General features: G+C 44.4%; 1 pseudogene and 1 gene segment (V, D, J or C); both read left to right on the forward strand.

Moving 5' to 3' along the window:
- The first annotated feature begins 5,307 nt into the window (after positions 1 to 5,307).
- LOC150063698 (anionic trypsin-2-like) lies at positions 5,308 to 8,976 on the forward strand (annotated as a pseudogene).
- A 4,244-nt stretch (positions 8,977 to 13,220) lies between these two features.
- On the forward strand, positions 13,221 to 19,222 carry LOC150063699 (T cell receptor beta constant 1-like). The segment is given in 7 exon segments: positions 13,221 to 13,420; positions 13,690 to 13,849; positions 14,083 to 14,122; positions 17,620 to 18,006; positions 18,433 to 18,450; positions 18,572 to 18,678; positions 18,999 to 19,222. Coding segments are annotated over 6 exon segments (618 nt in total).
- The last annotated feature ends 6 nt before the right edge of the window (positions 19,223 to 19,228 follow it).

Here is a 19,228-nt window from a genome sequence, read left to right on the forward strand (position 1 = left end):
CTTTGTTAAATAAGCATAGTTGTACTTAAAAACACAAATAGACCCCAACAAAAAGATAGCAAAAGACAATATTTATATCAAGCCAGATCTGGGGCTGGGAGTTTGGCCTAGTGGTTAAAGTGCTAGCCTAGCATGCATGAAGACCCAGGTTCAATTCCTTGGTACCACATACATAGAAAAAAGCCGGAAGTGGTGCTGAGGCTCAAGTGGTAGAGTTCTAGCCTTGAGAAAGTCCAAGGACAGTGCTCAGGCCCTGAGCTCAAGCCCAGGACTGGCAAAAAAAAAAAAAAAAAAAAAAAAAAAAACCAAGCCAGATCATCTGGGACAGAAGCAAATCTACAAAGAGCTCTGTTTTGAATGGCATCATAGACCAACTGGACCTATCAGGCTCCTACAAAATGTTTCGTCCAACAGCTGAATTGCTGCATATTACTATTCTTCTCAGTAGTCCATTAAACTCTCTCTGAAAAAGACCATGGTTAGGGTATGAAATAAGTCCCAGTAAATACATAAAAACTGAAATAGCCCTTTGTATTCTGCAAGACCATAAAAATAGAAGTTAATCAAAGGATCTAAAGAAATGTATGGGAGACTGCACACCACATTTCCATATGATGGTTGTCTAATTAAAGACAGCACTTCTGAGGACAGGATGGAAATGATGATACAACTTAGCAGAACGTTTACAATGTTACAGAGGCAGTTCAAGCAGAAAGATTTATAGTTATGAGAGCCTACATCAATAAACGAGCAGGATCTCCACCAAATATGGGCTAAGGGTTGAAAGACTGTCAAGAATTCATGTACAAGAGTTCATGTATAATTCTCTAAGTTATAGGAAATGAGTGAAACAGCTAGAAGAAAAAGTGGGGAAAAGTCTGCTCCAATTTCTGGTGGTCAGAGGAGAGGCAAGCAGTCTGGAGGAAAGGCAATACAAATCAAGATGAATGGTGGGAATGCAAATGCAGGAGAGTCTAGCTAGGCTCAGAGCAGTCTCCCAGCACCATGCATCCGTCCAGAGGCTGATGTTCTGCAATGCCTGCTCTGTTTGCAGGACTTCGTCATAGACAACAGGAACACTGACTGGCTTCACAGTCAAAGCTTTCACCAATGTTTCAGCTCTGAGATTTACATGACTGGTATTTTCTTTACATAGAGCAAGAGAATTAAACTAAAAAAAAAAATGATTATGGACCAAGAAGTTATGGGGGTGGGGGCAGGAAATGCAGAAATCCCTCAAGGCAACACAAAGACCCGGAACGTTTAATGGCATGTGGAATTACTGACAGGCGATATCCTAAAAGTTTCATGAGGATCAAGTCAGTGATCCCAATAAGGCAAATAATAATGTGCATCTGCTTTCCTTCTGCTTTTGTCTTCCTGACAAGAATAGTCTTTGTTTTCTACTATTTAATCTTTTGTTTTTCATTGTTTCAAGGTGATATACAGAGGGAACATTATAGTTACATATGTCAGGTAGATAGTACATTTTATTTTTTGGTAACATCAAGTCTTCCCTTGCTCTCCGCATCCCTCAAGTTTTTTAACATAGTATCTAATGAAAACCACTGCTGGTTTTGTCCGCCCATCACCCTTTGTCCCTCCTTTTCTGTGCACCTTCTCCTAAAGGCAGATAAACACACAATATAAAAAAACAAAAACTCATACGCATAGGCAAAAACTTCCTGACCAGAGTCCCAGGGTCACAACAGGTTGGAGAGAGACTCGACAAATGGGACTACTTAAAAATAAAGTTTCTGCACAGACAAAAGCATAGCCACCAAAGTAGAAAGACAACCAACCAATGGGAAAAGATATTTATCAATAATACATCAGACAAATGCTTAATATCCAGTATCTACAGGGGACTAAAGAAACTAATCCCCCTTCCCCCAAACCCAACAAACCAATCACTAAATGGGCAAGGGAACTAAAGAGAGACCTATCAGAAGAAGAGATTAAAATGGCAGAAAAGCATATGAGAAAATGTTTATCACCTATGGTCATAAAGGAACTGCAAATAGAAACAACCCTAAGATACTACCTTACCCCAACAAGAATGGCTAAGATTTTGAACTCAGACAATGACAGTTGCTGGCCGGGTTGTGGAGAAAGAGGATCCCTACTGCACTTCTGGTGGGATTGTAAACTAGTATAGCCACTCTGGAAGGCAGTTTGGGGGTTTCCTAAAGAACTGAAAATAGACCTTCCCTACAATCCTGCCATACCACTACTGGGCATCTATCCTGAACATCATAACCCAGAATATGATAAGGACACCTGCTCAGTCATGTTCATCTCTGCACTATTCACAATAGCCAAGTGATGGAAACAACCCAGATGCCCTACTGCAGAAGAATGGATACAGAAAATGTGATATATATATATATATATATATATATATACACAATGGAATTCTACATAGCCAACAGACAAGATAAAATAATGGCATTCGCAGGGAAGTGGATGAATCTAGAGCGAATCATGTTGAGTGAGACAAGTCAAGACCAAAGAAACAAAAGGCACATGGTATCCTTAATATGTTGCTATTAGATCCAAACAGTACAAGAGCAATGACTCAATATTTGCTATGGACATGGTATTGGAAATATAAAGACAACTACATAGACATAAAAATTTATGACTCTATAGTTATAATGTTTTATTATATATTAATATGTATCTATGATATACAAACCCTCAGCTTAATTTTAATTATGCTCTAAAATCTAAGTGCCAGTGATTGTATATAGAGATTCCCTTCTTGAATACTTGTTTGTTAAACATGACATTTGAAATATGATGTAAAACTCAATGTTAATAAATTCTTTAATTTAAAAAAAAACAAGAAAAGGCAACAAGGAAAACAACCTCATTTCCAAAACTAGAGTTTTGATTAAAACTTTCATCAGTCTTCTGCATTAGAGTCTTAACTTGCTATGAGTCAGGAAACCTATAAACCACCTGCAAAACTAAGGGGCACTTTACTGGGCTGACAAATAGCTGCCAGGGAGTGAAGATATCACATTCTCGTGGCTACACAACTGATCATTTTTCTGTGGTGTCTTGAAATATTGAGAATACTGTGTTTTAAGATAAAAACAGACATTTTCTCTTAAATCTGTTTACTTAATATGATTTTTTCCAAGTCTTTCTATTTCCTTATGAATGGAGCAATGCCATTATTTGTGATAGAAGCATAGAATTCCATTGGGAGTGTGTGTATATATTTATATCATATTTCCTTGATACATTGATCTACTGAGGGGCATCTGGGTTGATTTTATATCTTAGTTATAGTAAATAATGCTGCAAGACATCGGATTTTTGAACATCTCATCCTTGGCTTCACTGCATCTGGATACTGAATGGAGAGTTTTGTGTGATCCACCAAAATCTGGACTATGAGTTTAATCTCTAGAAGGTGAGCTTAGTCATGGATGAACATATATTTGGACTAAACAAAGCTCTTGCTCTTGCTTCCCCTAGCCCTGCACTCTGCAATATTAAATAATCTTCCTGTATTTCCCAGGAAAATTCATTTGCATAGCATCTTTATTCTTGTTCTTCACACAGCAAATAGAGATGAATGGAATAGAATCCAGAAAAAATGAGACTTTAAAGCTGTTCATGAAAAATTGACTCCCCCATAGAAGTTTCCTCCATGTGAATGGAAATCAGTAAAATAATCCACTTCACAATATGCTGAAATGAATAAAATGCCTAGAATAGAGATAACAAAGGAGGTGAAAAAATCTCTGCATAAAAATTGCAAATCATTAAATGTAGAAATGTTCAAGACATGAAGATATGCAAAGATATTCTTCTCCTTTTTCAGGATCAGCAGAATTAATATTGGGAAAGTGGCTACATTATCAAAAGTGGGCAAAAGAGTTAGTAAAAATCTCCAACAAAATGTCAATGAATTTGTAGCTTAAAATTCATACAGAGGCAAAAGAAAACCCAAATAACCAAAGTAATTCTGAACAAATAGTACAACATGATTCCAAATCATACTTCAGAGCCATAGTAAAATCCAGATAATAGAACTGGCATAAAAACTGGCTCATAGACAAATGAAATAGAATAAAAGTTTCTCCATAAGCCCATGCAAGGGCATGAATGAAGAGGGTACAAAGAGGGGAGGATGCAGTCAAGAATCCATTGTGTAAATCACAAAATTAAGAAAAGTAAGAGAAGAGATGAGTCCAAGGGAGGTGAAAATGTTACAAGATACCGATCAGGATGCACTCTATTCATTCAGTGCTTTGTTAAATGATACCTCCTTTGTTCAACTACTTAAAGATAATTTAAAAATTAGAAAAAAGAAAGTTGTATTCTACAAAGAAAAAAATAGGAAGAAACACGAAAAACTTTAAAAATTAATCATTGATCAATGTTACTAAATTCTTTAAAAAAAACACAATGTCACACACACACACACACACACACACACACAAATTAATCATTGTGAAAAAACTTTCAACCCTAGTGGGAAAGAGTTTTTCAGATTATCCTTCCAGATTATTGTTTACAGGGAAACTATAACCACCCTTGACTGATTATAGTCCATGAGAGATGCAAACATCTTGACTTAGAGGTACGGAGTACTGGTTTTTACCCCCAGCTAGCAGCTCCTACTTTGTGTTTACCTGTCCACCTGGAAAGTGATAGCTATTCATGAACCTCTGTGGAAAGGAGAGCTGAGTAAAAGCCCAGACCCCTACGGAACTCTGTATCTCCTTATCATCATCTATTGTTTTTATAATTTAGGTCCCCAACAATCTCACTTATCTAGTGCATGGACTGAGGAAAGAGTTTCCATGACCACAGATTTCACAGTAATATTTCTTTCTATTGTTTATGGATGCATGACTTTGTATAGCCACACTTGTTACAAAAATAAGGAGACTTTCTGCAAATAACTTGTATAAAACTCCAGGATGTCAGAGGGTTTGGAAGAACCCCATCCATTCTCCTTGTTCCTATATCTCCCTTTCTTCTCTAAAGCATCCCAGCTATATGGGTAAGATGTTACAGTCCCCTGCTCTTCCCGCTCTAGCCACTTCCCAAGAAACAGCAGTCCTCCCTCCCCCTGTCCTCCAGAGATAAGATTCCTTATCACCTGCAAGTCACCTATCGACAGAGTGACCAAAAATATCACTGCTGATGCAACCCTCTGAAGTGGGTAAAGCTGCAGGTGTGTCCTGTGGAAGGAGAAGTGACTGATCTAGGCGCCCTCCTCTCCCTGCTGGAGGTATAAAGGCCAAAGCCCTGCACCACGGCCTATCCAGCCACCCTCACACCATGAGTCCACTCCTGACCCTGGTCCTTGTGGGAGCTGCTGGTGAGCTCCATGATTTCCCTGGACCCTGATCCTTTTTATCCAGGAAGACCTGGGTGGGTTTCCCCATTGTTGCCTTCCCTCATCTTCAGCTAGCATATTTCCATTCCAATTCCCTTCTCAGGCACTCTTCCCTCCCCCCTTCCTGAGTTCTATACTAGCCTCACCTCAGTCCTACTTCCCTCGAGTCCACTCTTAGTACTGTCCATCCTTCATCTAACTTAGCTGTCTTCCTACTGGCGTGAGAAGGAAGCCAGGGGGAAATTGTCCCTGAAAACAGAATGCACCAACCAGCCTGTATGGGGCTGCACCAGTTCTGGGGGTGGCTCTGGACTAGCTGTTTTTAACCTCAAAGGTAGAAAGGATACACAGACTTGGCATTAAGAAATCATGGGTAGAGGATCCAATCTGTGTGTTGGGTTATCTGTGTGTTGGTTACATGATACTGAGTTATCTGTATTTGGATTATGAAGATTCCTATACACACAGCCAAAGTTAGAAATCATTTATTTCATTGGTTAATAGCATGTGCCTCCCTTTACTCTTCCTAAGGTGCCTAGGAGCTGCTCTTTTATTAGGACGTTACTGCAAAGATCTACAGTACCTACAGAAGTTAGGTACAACGAGGCCCGTGCAGCCAGAACATTTTCCTAACTGTGCCAAGCATGCTGATATTCTGACACTACACAACAAGGGGTGTGTAGGATCGAAACATAGACAAAAGCACTCAGTGCACGGGATCACCACATTCTGAAGGTATCCCACACTGTCTGCGTTCTGAATGCTTTCCTTGTGCCCTCCTCCAGAACATTTGAGCCCTTTGAGGTTTCTATACCTATGTCCAGTAGACCCAGGCATTTTGGACAACCGTACACTATGGCCCCAATGAACCCTCCTTCCTACCAGCTTGCTTACAGTCATTGTGAGCCTTAGGAATCCCAACCAGTAGGAAATAGATAAAGGATCCAGGATTCCACTCTCCAATCTCCTATTGAATTGGCTCCTCTCCTATCTCCCTCCACACAAGCTGCTGTCCCTCTGGATAAGCATGACAAGATCGTGGGTGGCTTCACCTGTCCAGAGAATTCCACCCCCTACCTAGTGTCCCTGAACAATGGCTGAAACCACTTCCGTGGTGGCTCCCTCATCAGTGACCAGTGGGTGGTGTCTGCAGCTCACTGCTACAGGCCGTAAATGCTAGGCCCTTGGCTACAGAGTCTAGAGCTTGACCTTTGAGAGATATGAGTGAGTCCAGGAAAGAGGGGAGCTGTCAGAGAATTGGGGAACACTTGGGGAGCAGAAGCAGCAGCAGCTTTCTTATGGGAGCTGAGGCTGGAGAGGGACACAATCCCATAAACCTGAACATGAAACACCAGGTCAGGTTACAGCCTTCTCCTTCTGATGTCTCCACTGGATGGATATGCAACTGAGAAGCATCGTTGTTCTCAACCCTGAGAGGCATCAGAAGGAAGGGATGAGGACACATGGGTTTCTAGGCTCCACCTCCTAGACTATGATTCGTTGGGTCCATGGTGGGAGCTGAGAAGATGAATCTCTGACAAGGAGCAGGCCATGACACTACTGCAGAGGCTCCCTGTGCTGTTAGACGCATGGGGTTGGATCCTGCAATGTGATAGTGCTCACCAGAGAAGGGAAGAGAAAAGGTCCCTCTCTGTCCTCAGCAGTGTCATGGAATGAGAACATTGAGTAGCTTTCTTGTTTCCTCAATCCTGGGAAAAGTCCCTGAAGAACAGGTCAGTTGAATAGAAAATTGAGTGGTCATCAATGTCACTCCTTCCCATTAGCCCTTCCCACTTTTCAACTCTGAGCTCCTGTAGCTCCTCCCAGCCCTTACCTGTGTGCTGTTCTGTTGCTCCTCTCTGGGGCAGCAACACGGGAACAGGGAGGGACACACAGGGCCAGCCTGTAGTCCCCCAGGAAGCCAAGTGAGATGCTAAGTATCGATGACCCAGCCCTCCCCCAATTACCGGGGAAGAAAAAAACCACGCTGAGTCAGAAGCAGTGTTAACCATGAAAGCGCATCAGATCTCTCTGCTGATCTCTGCTGATCTGATCTGCTGTTCTCTCATGTTCCCTGATGCTCTCATGCCTTTATTGCGTCAGACAATTAGTTATATACTGTTAGGGTAGGAGAAGGTGGGAACTAGGAAGCTAGCCAATAGGAAGAGGGCCTCTGTGCTACCACTAAGGGTCTGGGTGGGGCTTTCAGGTACTGGGCAGGACAGGTGCAGGAAAGCGCAAGACACTTTTGCTGCTGTGAGACCCGCGAAGCTTCAGGGGGTTCAATCGAGTCACGTACACAGAGATGCCTTAAGAGAGGTATGCAAAGGACCGAATGCCTGGTCAAAGCTCTTTAATTGCCCCTGAGCCAGAATCAGGCCTCAGAGATGGAGGTCAGGCCCCAACACTGTTCTTCTGGTGTTGCTGTGTGGCCCCTCAAAATCCTCCAGAGCCACCCGTGAGCAGGGAGCTTGAGAACCTGGGATCCTTGAACAATGGAGAGCCAGCCTCCAATAAACCTTCTCTTCCCACACAGCTCCATCCAAGTGGGACTGGGAGACTATAACATCAAAGTTACTGAAGGAAGCGAGCAGTTTATCGATGCTGCCAAGGTCATCCCCCACCCTGACTTCAGCCGAAAGACTGCAGACAATGACATCATGCTGATCAAGCTGTACTCGCCTGTGTCCTTCAATTTCCAGGTGGCCACTGGGACCCTACCCACCTCCTCCTGTGCACATGCCAGCACAGAGTGCCTCATCTCTGGCTGGGGCAACACCCTGAGATTGGGTGGTAAGTGAAACTATTCACCCTCTTTCCCCTTGCTTTCCAGAACTAAGAAGACATCTGAGTTGGATTCCTTTCATTTCCGGCCTTCAAAGAGATTTCACAGGGCTGCCACATAGTGATGTGTTAGTAGGTAGCAGAGAGATGCAATGTCCCAAAGAGTTCATCCTTCTTCCTAATCCTGGAATGTGGAATCAGACATTCTCTCTCTAGGGACTAAAAGCTATTGTTTCATCCTTGGCTCACCCTTTTAGAGTCCTGTGTGGTGCTTCTCCCTGGTGTTCAGCTGTGGATTATGGTTCCTCCTACCCTGGGAAAATCACCAACAACATGGTCTGCTCTGGCTTCCTTGAGGGAGGCAAGGACTCCCGCCAGGTAATTTGACCCCATCACGTACCAAGATTCCTATCCAGATCAGGCCCCACTCGGAAGCAACATTTAAAGAATCTCATTTGGTTAGCCTAGTTTTTTTTTAAGTTCCATACGACAGCTCCATTGAGAAGTGAGGAAGGCTCGTTTGACTATATATAATCTTCTGGACAAGAGCAGAGGAGGAATCACCATGAGATAGACAGAGAGCTGCCTGGGTGACTAGAAAAGCTCCTTAAGTTCCCAGTGACTGCAGCGGTGTTCTCCCTCATCTCTCCCTTCAATAACTGGCATCTTCACTCTAGGGTGACTCTGGTGGACCTGTCATCTGTCTTGGAGAGCTCCAGGCAATCGTCCCCTGGGGCAATGGCTGTGCCCTGAAAAACAACCCTGGAGTGTATGCCAAGGTGTGCGAATACTTAGACTGGCTTCAAGATACTATCACTGCCAACTGAAGGCCCTTTATCACAAATGAATTGGTCCTCACTGCTTACGTCTGTGCCGCTCCATCCAGCCCCTCTGCAATGGAAAATGAACTCCAATCTGAGGCCCCATGGAGCTCACAGAAGAAAAAAGAGCAGGGAATCTTATTTTCACAAACCTTTTTCATGGATTGATATGATAAGACATAATCCAAACAATAAAAGGAAAGAGACAGAGACAAAGACACCAAGACGGAGACAGGGACAGAGTCAGAGATAGAAACAGAGGCTATCTTCTTAGATATATACCTTTCAGAAAGTCCGTGCTGAAAGCATTCTCAACCGTGTTGTTTTGTTGGGTCCTGAAGCTACCAATATTTGACATGATTGGCAAGGCCACAGCATCTTTTTATTATGGCAGGAACCAATTGGTGCCACAGGCAGTTTTATCTAAAAGAACCTCGCAGTGGATAACCGTTGCGCATATGTACAGTTCCCAATTGTTGGCATACCCAAGGCCATTAAACAAAAACGTTCTAAACAGCAACAATTAATAGGCTGAGAAATCAGGAAGCCAATTCTGTTCACAGTACCCTCAAAGAAAGAAAAATACTTAAGTATACATGTAACCAGGAAGGTGAAAGACCCCTACAATAAAAAGTATAAAACCTTGGTGAAAACGACATTGAGGAAGATAGCAGAAGCTGGGATGGCCTCCCTCTATTCATGGACTAGCAGAATGAATAGCATGAAAATGACCACGCGGCCCCATGTATCTACAGATTCAAAAATCTCAATGTCAAAAGTTCACGTGGCAGCATAAAAGATCTCTGATGGTGAAAATAATTCATAGCAAAAGAATAGGCTTTAGAAATATCACAATACCGGGCTTCAAATATACCACTGAGTAACAAAACATATAGTACTGGTCCTAAAGCAGACATGAAGATTAAAAGAGCAGAATAAAAGGCTCTGAAATAAAGCCATATAGCTACAACTATCTAGTTTTTCACCAAAGATATATATATATATATATATATATATATATATGAGAAAAGAAAGTTGCTTCAACAAATGGTGCTAGACAATCTGGTTATCTATCTGCGAAAGACTAAAAGTATACCCCTATCTGAACCCTGTTTTAAAATACTCTAATTTTAAAAATTATGGGGGGAGTTCTGGCCATCCAACAAGGCTCCACACTTGCTACACTCAGTATCATTGAGCTACATCTCCACTCCTGATTCTCCAGTGGTTATTTTTAGGATAAGCCTTCACTCCTGCTTCAGCATGCACGTTTAGACTTCCTGTCATTCTTGTTGGGATCACAAGTTATTTATGTTCTTGTCTTTGTGGAGACAGGGTCTCAAGGACTTTTACTGTCTGTGCTGGCCTTAACCCATAGTCTTCCAATCTCAGCCTTCTGTAGAGCTTTGGATGACAGGTGCATGTCACTGTGCCCGGCTATCTGCTGAAGTCTTGTGAACTTTTCTGCCTCAATTGGCCTAAAACTATGATCCTCCTCAACCTTCCAAGTTGCTAGAATTAGAGGTACCCCTAGCTGCTAACTAAAAGGAAATAATTAATTGTGCATGCTTGCCACCTGTGTGTGATTCTTCTTCCCTTAAACCTTGCTCCTCATCTCCTGTCCCCTACCAAGGCTCTGATTATTATTCTTGCCCCCTCAAGTGGCCAAACCCAGACTGCAAGTACTGAGGTCAATGGAAAAATAAGCAGAAGGCGCCCCCTGCTGCTCACACTGATGAGTGCGCTCAACCTTTCCTCTCTCCTGGTAGTCAAAAGTGCTCCTGCAGAAAACAAAAACAAAACAAACAAGCAAACAAAACACTGCATGTGCAGTCAGGCACAATGCCTAGAGAAGCAGAGCTAGAAAACACTTCACCATGAGACTCAATGAGCCCAGAGCAGGCTTATTTGTACGACCAGTTGAGCTGTGGGTTCATGCTAGAAAAGTCAAAAGAAATTTTTGCTTAGAGTATAAATTGATAATAAGCAAATGTGTGAAAATAAAATACTAAATGCTTCAATAAAGTAAAGATGTGTCTTCATTACATTGTAGATAATGAAAGCAATTGACTTTTATTCAGGCTTATGAAAGAGTATTGACATTCGGTAGTCAAGTTTGTCTTTTCTCTCTAAAACCTTGAGCCCTAGCTCGAAACACAATAAAGGAAACAGCATCTGAGAAAAAGAAATCTGGGCTACTTACCTGTAGGTTAAATTTCAGAGTTAGCTCGTGCAGGAAAATAAAACATATAGCAACAACTTAAAATGTCTCTACCCTTCAGGAAGAAGAGAAAGCCTGTGACCTGACCAAGTGTCCTTGCAAATGAATCAGATGCTTTCTAGACTGTGTGTCTCTACATCCAGCGTCCCTAGGTTTTACTTCAAACTCCTGCTCCAACTCCTTTAGCTAACTGCGGCCAACAATGAGAAGTGAAGGTGGTTGACAAGACAAGATGGTTGACAAGGTTCCCTCTGGTTCCACATCCAGTCTTGAAAAATGGCCCTCTCTTAGCTACCTTTCTGCCTATATTCAGAACAGCCCTGTGGCTCATGGCCAATTTTCAATAACTCTAGACCCCAGACGACCATCATAGAAGGCTCAGGGTTGGCCAATGGGATAGAGTAGAATCTGGATACAGAGGGATCTTGTTCTCTGATGAAAGGTATGACCCCTGCATGACACATAGACTAAGGGAAGGACCAAGCAGACAAGAGACTGTTCCTTCTTGACTGAGTGATGACAGCTTGGAGAAAGAAAAGAGGTGGGGGATGGGAAGAGAGCACCCTCTTCAACAGACAGCCTTATAAAAACACACAGATCAAAAGCTGAGCCACGTAGGGAGGAGAAAAGGAGGCCCTCTTGCCCACTCCAGCCCTCCCCCCATGCCTCTCATAAAAGAGGAGAAGGTGATGCTACCTGCCCTATCTTCCATTCCTCTCAAAGGAACAGGAGCAGTGCCTCTCAAAGGGGAGTTGGTGGTTTCTAGCCTCTGAGGGGTGGATCTGTGGGAGGGGCTGTTTTTGTACAAAGCTATAACATTGTGGGGACAGGGGGCCACGGTGATTCAATTCCATGGGAAGCCTTTACAAAAACCTTTCTGTCTGTCCCAACATCCACAGACCCTCCACTTTGCTCCTGGGTGACAGGTGCATCTGGGTCCTGAGTGCTTCCAGTTCACCCCTGCCACATGCCAGGCCAAGATCACGGATGAAGACAGACCTAGATCAGAACTGGAGCTTCTCAGACAGAGAGAACCCAATCAGAAGAAAACCTCAAAGGTTCCAATAGATGAAGCACACTGGGGGAATACTTCATTCTAACCCCAAGTAACTCAGGTCAAGGTCAGTGGGAGAGCGTAGCAGAGGTGATCAGCTCTCCAGAGGACTCGAGAAGAAGCCAAACTATCTCAGCTTTTGGTGGATGCTCCAGTCTAGGATGTAGGAGCTCGCTCTCCGAGGATTTCATCCCTTTGGTTGACCCTCTGACAGGGAATAGGTGCAAGAAGCCCCCTTCACAAAAGAGGTATTGGTCTCACTGGATGGACTCTGTATGCTTCATTGGCCCCATGATTCAGAGGTCAGAAGCATTCTACCATACAATACTGAGAAGAACAAAAAAGTATTCTTCATCTCGTTGTCTTCAAGACACTAGCTGGAGTCCACTTCTCTTCAAACACCACAAGTTGATTTTCCTCCTTGCCCCATGTCACTGTGCAAACACTGAAGTTTTCTTTGGAAAAGGCACCAAGCTCATGGTTCTAGGTAAGACAACTTCTAGGTAAATGTCCAGGTCTGTCCCAGGATAAAAGTGGGTCCCCACTGTCCATTTCGGAGTGGCTGCATTCTGCTGTGCCAATTATGACTACACCTTCGGTTCGGGGACCAGGCTATCTGTAGTAGGTAAGGCTGGGAAATCTCTGGGTAAGGTATGGTGAGGAAATGTTACCTTGGACTCAGATAAAAGAAAGACCATCTCATGTCTGAGGCTGGGGTCAGAGAAAGTGCCCTGTATAGGCTGAATCAACCCCAAGTGGTCAAGAGTCTGATCCAAGCTGAGCCTGCAGCAAAAGACCAGGGAGGGAGAGAAGATGGAGGTGATAATGCTACTGCAACTAGTGCTTTGAGATGAGGAAAACAAGGATGATTAATGAGCCGTGAGAGTCTCTGTCTTCCTTCATGCCAGAGCTTCTTTGGAAGGGCTTCCCTTACTATTTATTTCATGAGTCTATACTGTCTCCCTCTCCCTAGCTTGGTGCGTTCTCAGAACTTTCTGGAAGGGTGTAGGAAGTATTAGAAATGAGCTGTGTCTTGAATAAGGGAAGCGATTCTTGAACTCTCCCTAAATCTCAGCTGGGCTCAGCAGACAATGGGAGGTTTTGAAGTGGACTTGAGAGGCTGTGTTCTGGAAACACCCTTTATTTTGGGGAAGGAAGCCGGCTCACTGTGGTAGGTAAGTCATGGATGAGAACCAAAGGGAGACTTTGACTTTACCGAGAAGCACATAGGCTCAACTGAGAAGTCATGTTGTCTGTCTTCCCTTGAACGGTACCTACTCTGGCCATAAGACTTGGCTAGTTCTCTGGCTGTGCTGTAGTCACACACATGCCATTTCTCTCCCGTGTATCGAGAAAAGATGGGCTCAGGAGACAGGGTTCGGGGGATCTCCTGGGGAAAACTAGCTTCTGAGCACACCATGTCAGTTGCCCATCCTTTTCCCAGAGATAACGTCTTCCTAAGGAATGAGAGAGGAGAGCTAGCAGATGGATGCAGACAGGAAAGGAGTGGATGGCAGCAGAAGGTAGTTTTCCTGCCAGGTTTTAATGCTGTGTCACTAATGAAAAACTATATTTTGGCAGTGGAACCAGGCTGTCTGTGTTGGGTATGTACACATTTTCTTTTGATACCGTGTATTGGGAAGATGGAGGAGTGAAAGGATTCCTTTTGGGGGACAGGGAGGAAAGCCAATTCAAGACTGCAGCTCTGAGAGGACAGAAGGGTGGGGGAATGGGTACCATAGCCACCAGGGTCTGTGTGAAGCCATCTTCTGGAAGGAGAGACTCCAGCAGCTGCTCTGGGGTTTGCCACCTTCCTGTTGTACTGTGTTACAATCAGGCACAACACTTTGGAGGAGGGACCCGATTGTCTGTCCTAGGTAAGCCACAGGACTAAAGATGGTCCTTTGGTCCTTTGGAGCCAGTCTTCCTTCTCCCAATGGGGGTGGCAGAGGGGGGCTCATTTACTCCTTTATTTCCACAGAATTGAAGGACTAATCTCTTTAGAGCACTGTGTCTGCTCCTCTGTATCTCCCTGAAGTCATTGCCCTCAAATATGCTTTCTCCCTACATTCCTGGTTTCCTCTTTTTCTTTTTTTAAATGTGCATGCACCCCCACACACACCCACACACTTCTAAGCTGCATTCTCTTGTCCCCTAGCTCCTGTAGCATCCCTAGGCACTTTTCCTGGTAGAATTCCTTCAGTCTAGAGTCAGGTAAGGGCAGAAAGGTGGTCATATAGTTCCTGGGGAGCTAGGCCTGGTCCTTCTTTGGCTGGGGTCCTGGAGTAGGTTTTACCCAGGCAATTTGCTGCCGTGAGTATAATTCTCCCCTCTACTTTGGGAGCGGCACAAAGCTCACTATCATAGGTAAGAAGGCTCTGTTTTTGACTGCCAGGCACCTAGGTTTGCCTGAAATGGCCTGAGAAGGGAAGGGATGTAAGATTGGTGGTCGAAAAGTCAAATCCTTCCCACCCAGTGTCACAGGCGCTCTCGTACCTTTCCTGGAGTGTTTGTAGCTTGCTGTCTCCTATCTTCATTGCAGTTGTCCTGCTGCAGATCCCCAAGAATTTGTAACTTCCTTTGTCTGGATCTTCTTTTCATTGTTCTCTGGGCCTCTCCTCACCCCTACTGTTTTAGTAAATGTGTTGCTTCCCCTTTTTTAAAATCAGCTCTTCTCCCTTGTTGTTTTTCCTTTGCATTCTCAACCCCTTTCTGTGTTGTTGGCCCGACTTTGGTGAATAGCTCTGTCTTCTGGGTTAAAATCTTCCAACAGCCACTTCCACCATGGACTTCTGGTCTTGTGTGCAACTTCCTCCTCCTCCTCCTGCTCTCTATCAGTCTCTAAAAACCGATGCTGTGTTCCTGGGATGATTGAAGAGACTGGGAGGCAGTGAGGCAGGGGGAGCCAGGCTGGTGACACCTGGGGGGTTTGGTGTGGTCCTGGGGATGACAGCTTAAGTCTGTGCTGCTGTGGGATCAGGGGTGCTGCAGCTGCAGTGTCAGGGGACTGTCTGGGCTGTGGGACTGTGGTGGCTGTCCGGGATAGAGGTCTGACTAGACCAGTAATTGGAAGCTTACACTGCCTTCGCAACAGATTGGGCACTAAAGAAAAGTAGGAGAGCCCACTTTCTCAAACCCCAATGTCTATGTTGGATAATAGCTTAGAGGACCCCTCGTGAGACCATAACCATCATCGCACGCTTGAGAAGTAGATAGACAGTGAGAGTGGGGTTAAATAGGATGGGGTCTTTGCTGGGGATTCAGGCACAGCTAAAAGAATGGAGCACAACAGATGTGGTGCTGTGGCTCAAGTGGTAAGAGCACTGGCCTTGAGCTGAAGAGCTCAAGGACAATGCCTCTGCCCAGAGTCTAAGCCCCTCAACTGACCAAAAAAAATTTTTGGAACACCTATGTTTGGGGACCTGAGCAGATATTGCCCTGAATGTGGGGACAGATGCCAAGTTGATTAAAGGAATAGCCTTTAAAAGATTTAGTTTAAGGGGCTAGGAGTGAGGACATGGTATTGGGGAGTTGGGGGAGTCATGCAATCTCTCTCAAGCGCTCTATGATATATAAAATGGGGACTCCCTTGTGTAAAGAGCTTTTGTAAAGGGCTCAGCTAATGTAACCACTTTTTTTTTCCTGTTGCTTACTATTCCTGTGTCATGACTTATCTTTTTTCCCACGCCCATGTCCCAATTTTTCCATTAGAACCATTTGTCAACTTTGGACCTAGTGGAGACATCGGGGTTTGGCATATTTCTGCAGTCAAAGCTTATCCCTATGTTCAGAGTCAAAGCTTATGCCTTTGTTCAGAGCAGAGCCAAACAGAGAGGACAGTAAACCCTGGCAAAAGGGAGGGTGATCAAAGATGAGCTGTGGTTCCTTCTGTTCTTCTGATGAAATCATTCTTTCCCAAAATCCCAGGAATTCTTTCCTTCCATCTGTCAATTGTGTGGGAGGGCTCATGCTTTCCAGAGTGAAACTTTTGCTGAAATGGCCCCTGTACTGCGATGAGTTTCCGCCAGCAATCAAATTCTGACTACTTTTAGGAATAAATTTGCCTGTGAATTAAGATTTCAAGCTTCCTGAACACAGAGAAAGAAAGAGAGAAAGAGGAAGGAAGGGAGGGAAGGAAGGAGGGAGGAAGGGAGGGAGGGAGGGAAGACGGAAGAAAGGAAGGAAAAAGAGGAGGGAGAGAGAGTGAAAGAAAGAGATAGAAAAAGAAAAAAGAGAGAGGAAGACCACAAGCTCCTACTTACTCCCTCTTCCAATCTCTGTATAGAAGTCAATATGGGACATCAGATAGACTGCCTACCAGAGACACCCTGTTGCTTCAAAGCACATTACATGCTAAAACAAAAAAGAAGGAAAGAGAAAGGACTTGGATCCAGGCACCAGTGGCTCACACCTTAATCCTAGCTTCTCAGGAGGCTGACATCAGAGTGTCTTGGTTCAAACTCAGCCTGGTCAGAAAAGTCCCTGTGAGACTCTTATCACCAATTAACCAGAAGTGGTACTGTGGCTAAGTTGGTAGAGCACTAGTCTTGAGCTCAAATAGACTAAGGAATAGTACCCAGGCCCTATGTTTAATCCCCACAACTGACCAAAAAAAAAAAAGGGACTGGGGTATGCTATTGAGAAATATAGTCAACATAATGGGGAAAATATTTTTCTAGGCAAGGAAGACTGATTCTAATATGGGGCATCGCCCAACAGAACTTGCATATATACCTCATACACAAAAGAAAACAATAATTAGGAAAAAGTCTATTTAGTTTCCATGATCATGATGCTATTAAGTCTTCTGCCTCAAAACAATCTATACTGGAAGGAAAACAGGGAGAGAGTAAAGGAAGGGAGCACACTGTCCAAAAAGAAATGTGGTCATTACCTGACTTATGTCACTAAAATCCCTCTGTATATCATCTTCATAATAAAAACTTAAGAACAAAATCCGAACTCACTCAACTACACTGAGGAATATTAGATGGGTAGATTATTTGGATAGATAATCAAATCCCAGGATATGATGCAGTATAAAGAAAACCAAAAGGACCAAGACCCACTGACACTTTATGGAGATGAGGAAGCCAGTGTGCCAGGTATTTTCAAGAAACAACCAAGAACGAAGTTGTAAAGTTGAGGAAGATCAACAGTACTCACAGACACAGCAATCTCAAAGCCAGTGAGGCTACTACAAGATGATTTGCTTTATAATCATAATTTTCAACTCCTCAGCACTGTCTCTTCTCTCTCCCTTTCTCACACACACACACACACACACACACACACACACACACACATACACACTCCATACCATGCCAAGACATCCCTCGGCTCTGCCCTGCTCTCAACCCTCTTCACTTTGCAGAGGACCTGAACAAGGTGACCCCACCCACGGTCAATGTGTTCGAGCCAGCAGAAGCAGAGATCTACCAGAAACAAAAGGCCACCCTGGTATGCCTGGCCACAGGCTTCTACCCCGACCTCGTGGAGCTGACCTGGTGGGTGAACGGGAAGGAGGTGCACAGTGGGGTCAGCACAGACCCTCAGCCCTACAAGGAGAACCCCAACATCAGCGACTCCACCTACTGCCTGAGCAGCCGCCTGAGGGTCTCTGCTGCCTTCTGGCACAATCCTCGCAACCACTTCCGCTGCCAAGTCCAGTTCTTTGGGCTGGAGGAGGAAGATGAGTGGAGCCAGGAGAAGGCCAAACCCATCACCCAGAACATCAGTGCTGAGATGCAGGGCAGGGCAGGTGAGTGGGGCCACCAGGGAGTGTCAGAGAGAAATGGAAAAATCTAAGTGCAGAACTATAATCTAAAATAGCAGAAAGAAGGGAGGGGACTAGAACCTCCATGAAGGCAAGGAGAACACCTACAGCTAACTTCCCTCCAGCGCCTCACCCTAGCAGCCTGACAGTATGTGGTCCATACATGGTCCCTTCCTACCTGGCCTGTGTACCTCAGCATCTGAGCAGCCGCCCTCAGCCCCGTTTATTCTGGTTTGCCACAAGTCTCAGGGATGGTGAGCTGTGCTCTACCTGCTGGACCCCAAATCTCTGCCTGCAGAGAAGGCTGGTTCACACCTGGTAGTCTGTATCCAATACTGCATCCACTTAATGTTCAGTCTGCCTACAAAGATAAGGCTTCTCAACGACTTTTCTCCTCCTTTTTCCTTTCAGATTGTGGCTTCACCTCAGGTGAGTGAACCTAGGCCTTTCCATGGAAACATAAGTAGGTCACAGGAAATAGATGTGGGGAAGGCCAGAGCTGTCTCCTCACAGGAACTTAACCTAGAGACTCTTCCTTCCTGCCTGCCAGCCTTATATCACCAAGGTGTCCTCTCTGCCACCGTCCTTTATGAGATCTTGCTGGGGAAGGCCACCCTGTATGCTGTGCTGGTCACCACCCTCGTGCTGATAGCCATGGTAAGCAGGATAGGGAGGAGGCAAGGACAGGGAAAGCGACGGACCGTGACATGACTTTCAGCAATTCCAAGCCAGAAATTTAGTAGACCCTGCTAAGACAGTGGTGAACAATGGAAAAGGAGGGAGCTTTACTGCTTTGTCACAGAAGACAAGCTACACTTCTCACAGACTGCAATGAAAAAGCAATACTGCAACAATCACCGGAGAGGCTGTGGTTATTTAAAAGTCCAGGGGCTATTATAAGCACCTCTACAGTCTATCTGAACAATAGGCCTGCCTCCTTCCCTCAGCCTCCATCACTCCAAACTTGTCTTTTGCAGGTCAAGAAGAAGGATGCCTGACGTTACCTCTGGAAATTGGAACTCCCTAATCCATGATGGTGTCAGTACGAATTCACCTTTGCCTGTGCTTCTAAAGAGCTGCTCTCATCTTGCTGTGCTTTCCAGAATGTACCCCCTAGTAGTTGTTTAGCTGTACACTTTGGGCTAACATCTCCCTAACCCAGAGGAAGCCTAAGTGAGCCAATAAAAAAGTTTCAGTCTGACCTGAC

This window comes from Megascapheus bottae, chromosome 5, assembly GCF_031878675.1.
Source record: "Megascapheus bottae isolate mThoBot1 chromosome 5, mThoBot2.hap1, whole genome shotgun sequence".
NCBI classification, from domain to species: domain Eukaryota; kingdom Metazoa; phylum Chordata; class Mammalia; order Rodentia; family Geomyidae; genus Megascapheus; species Megascapheus bottae.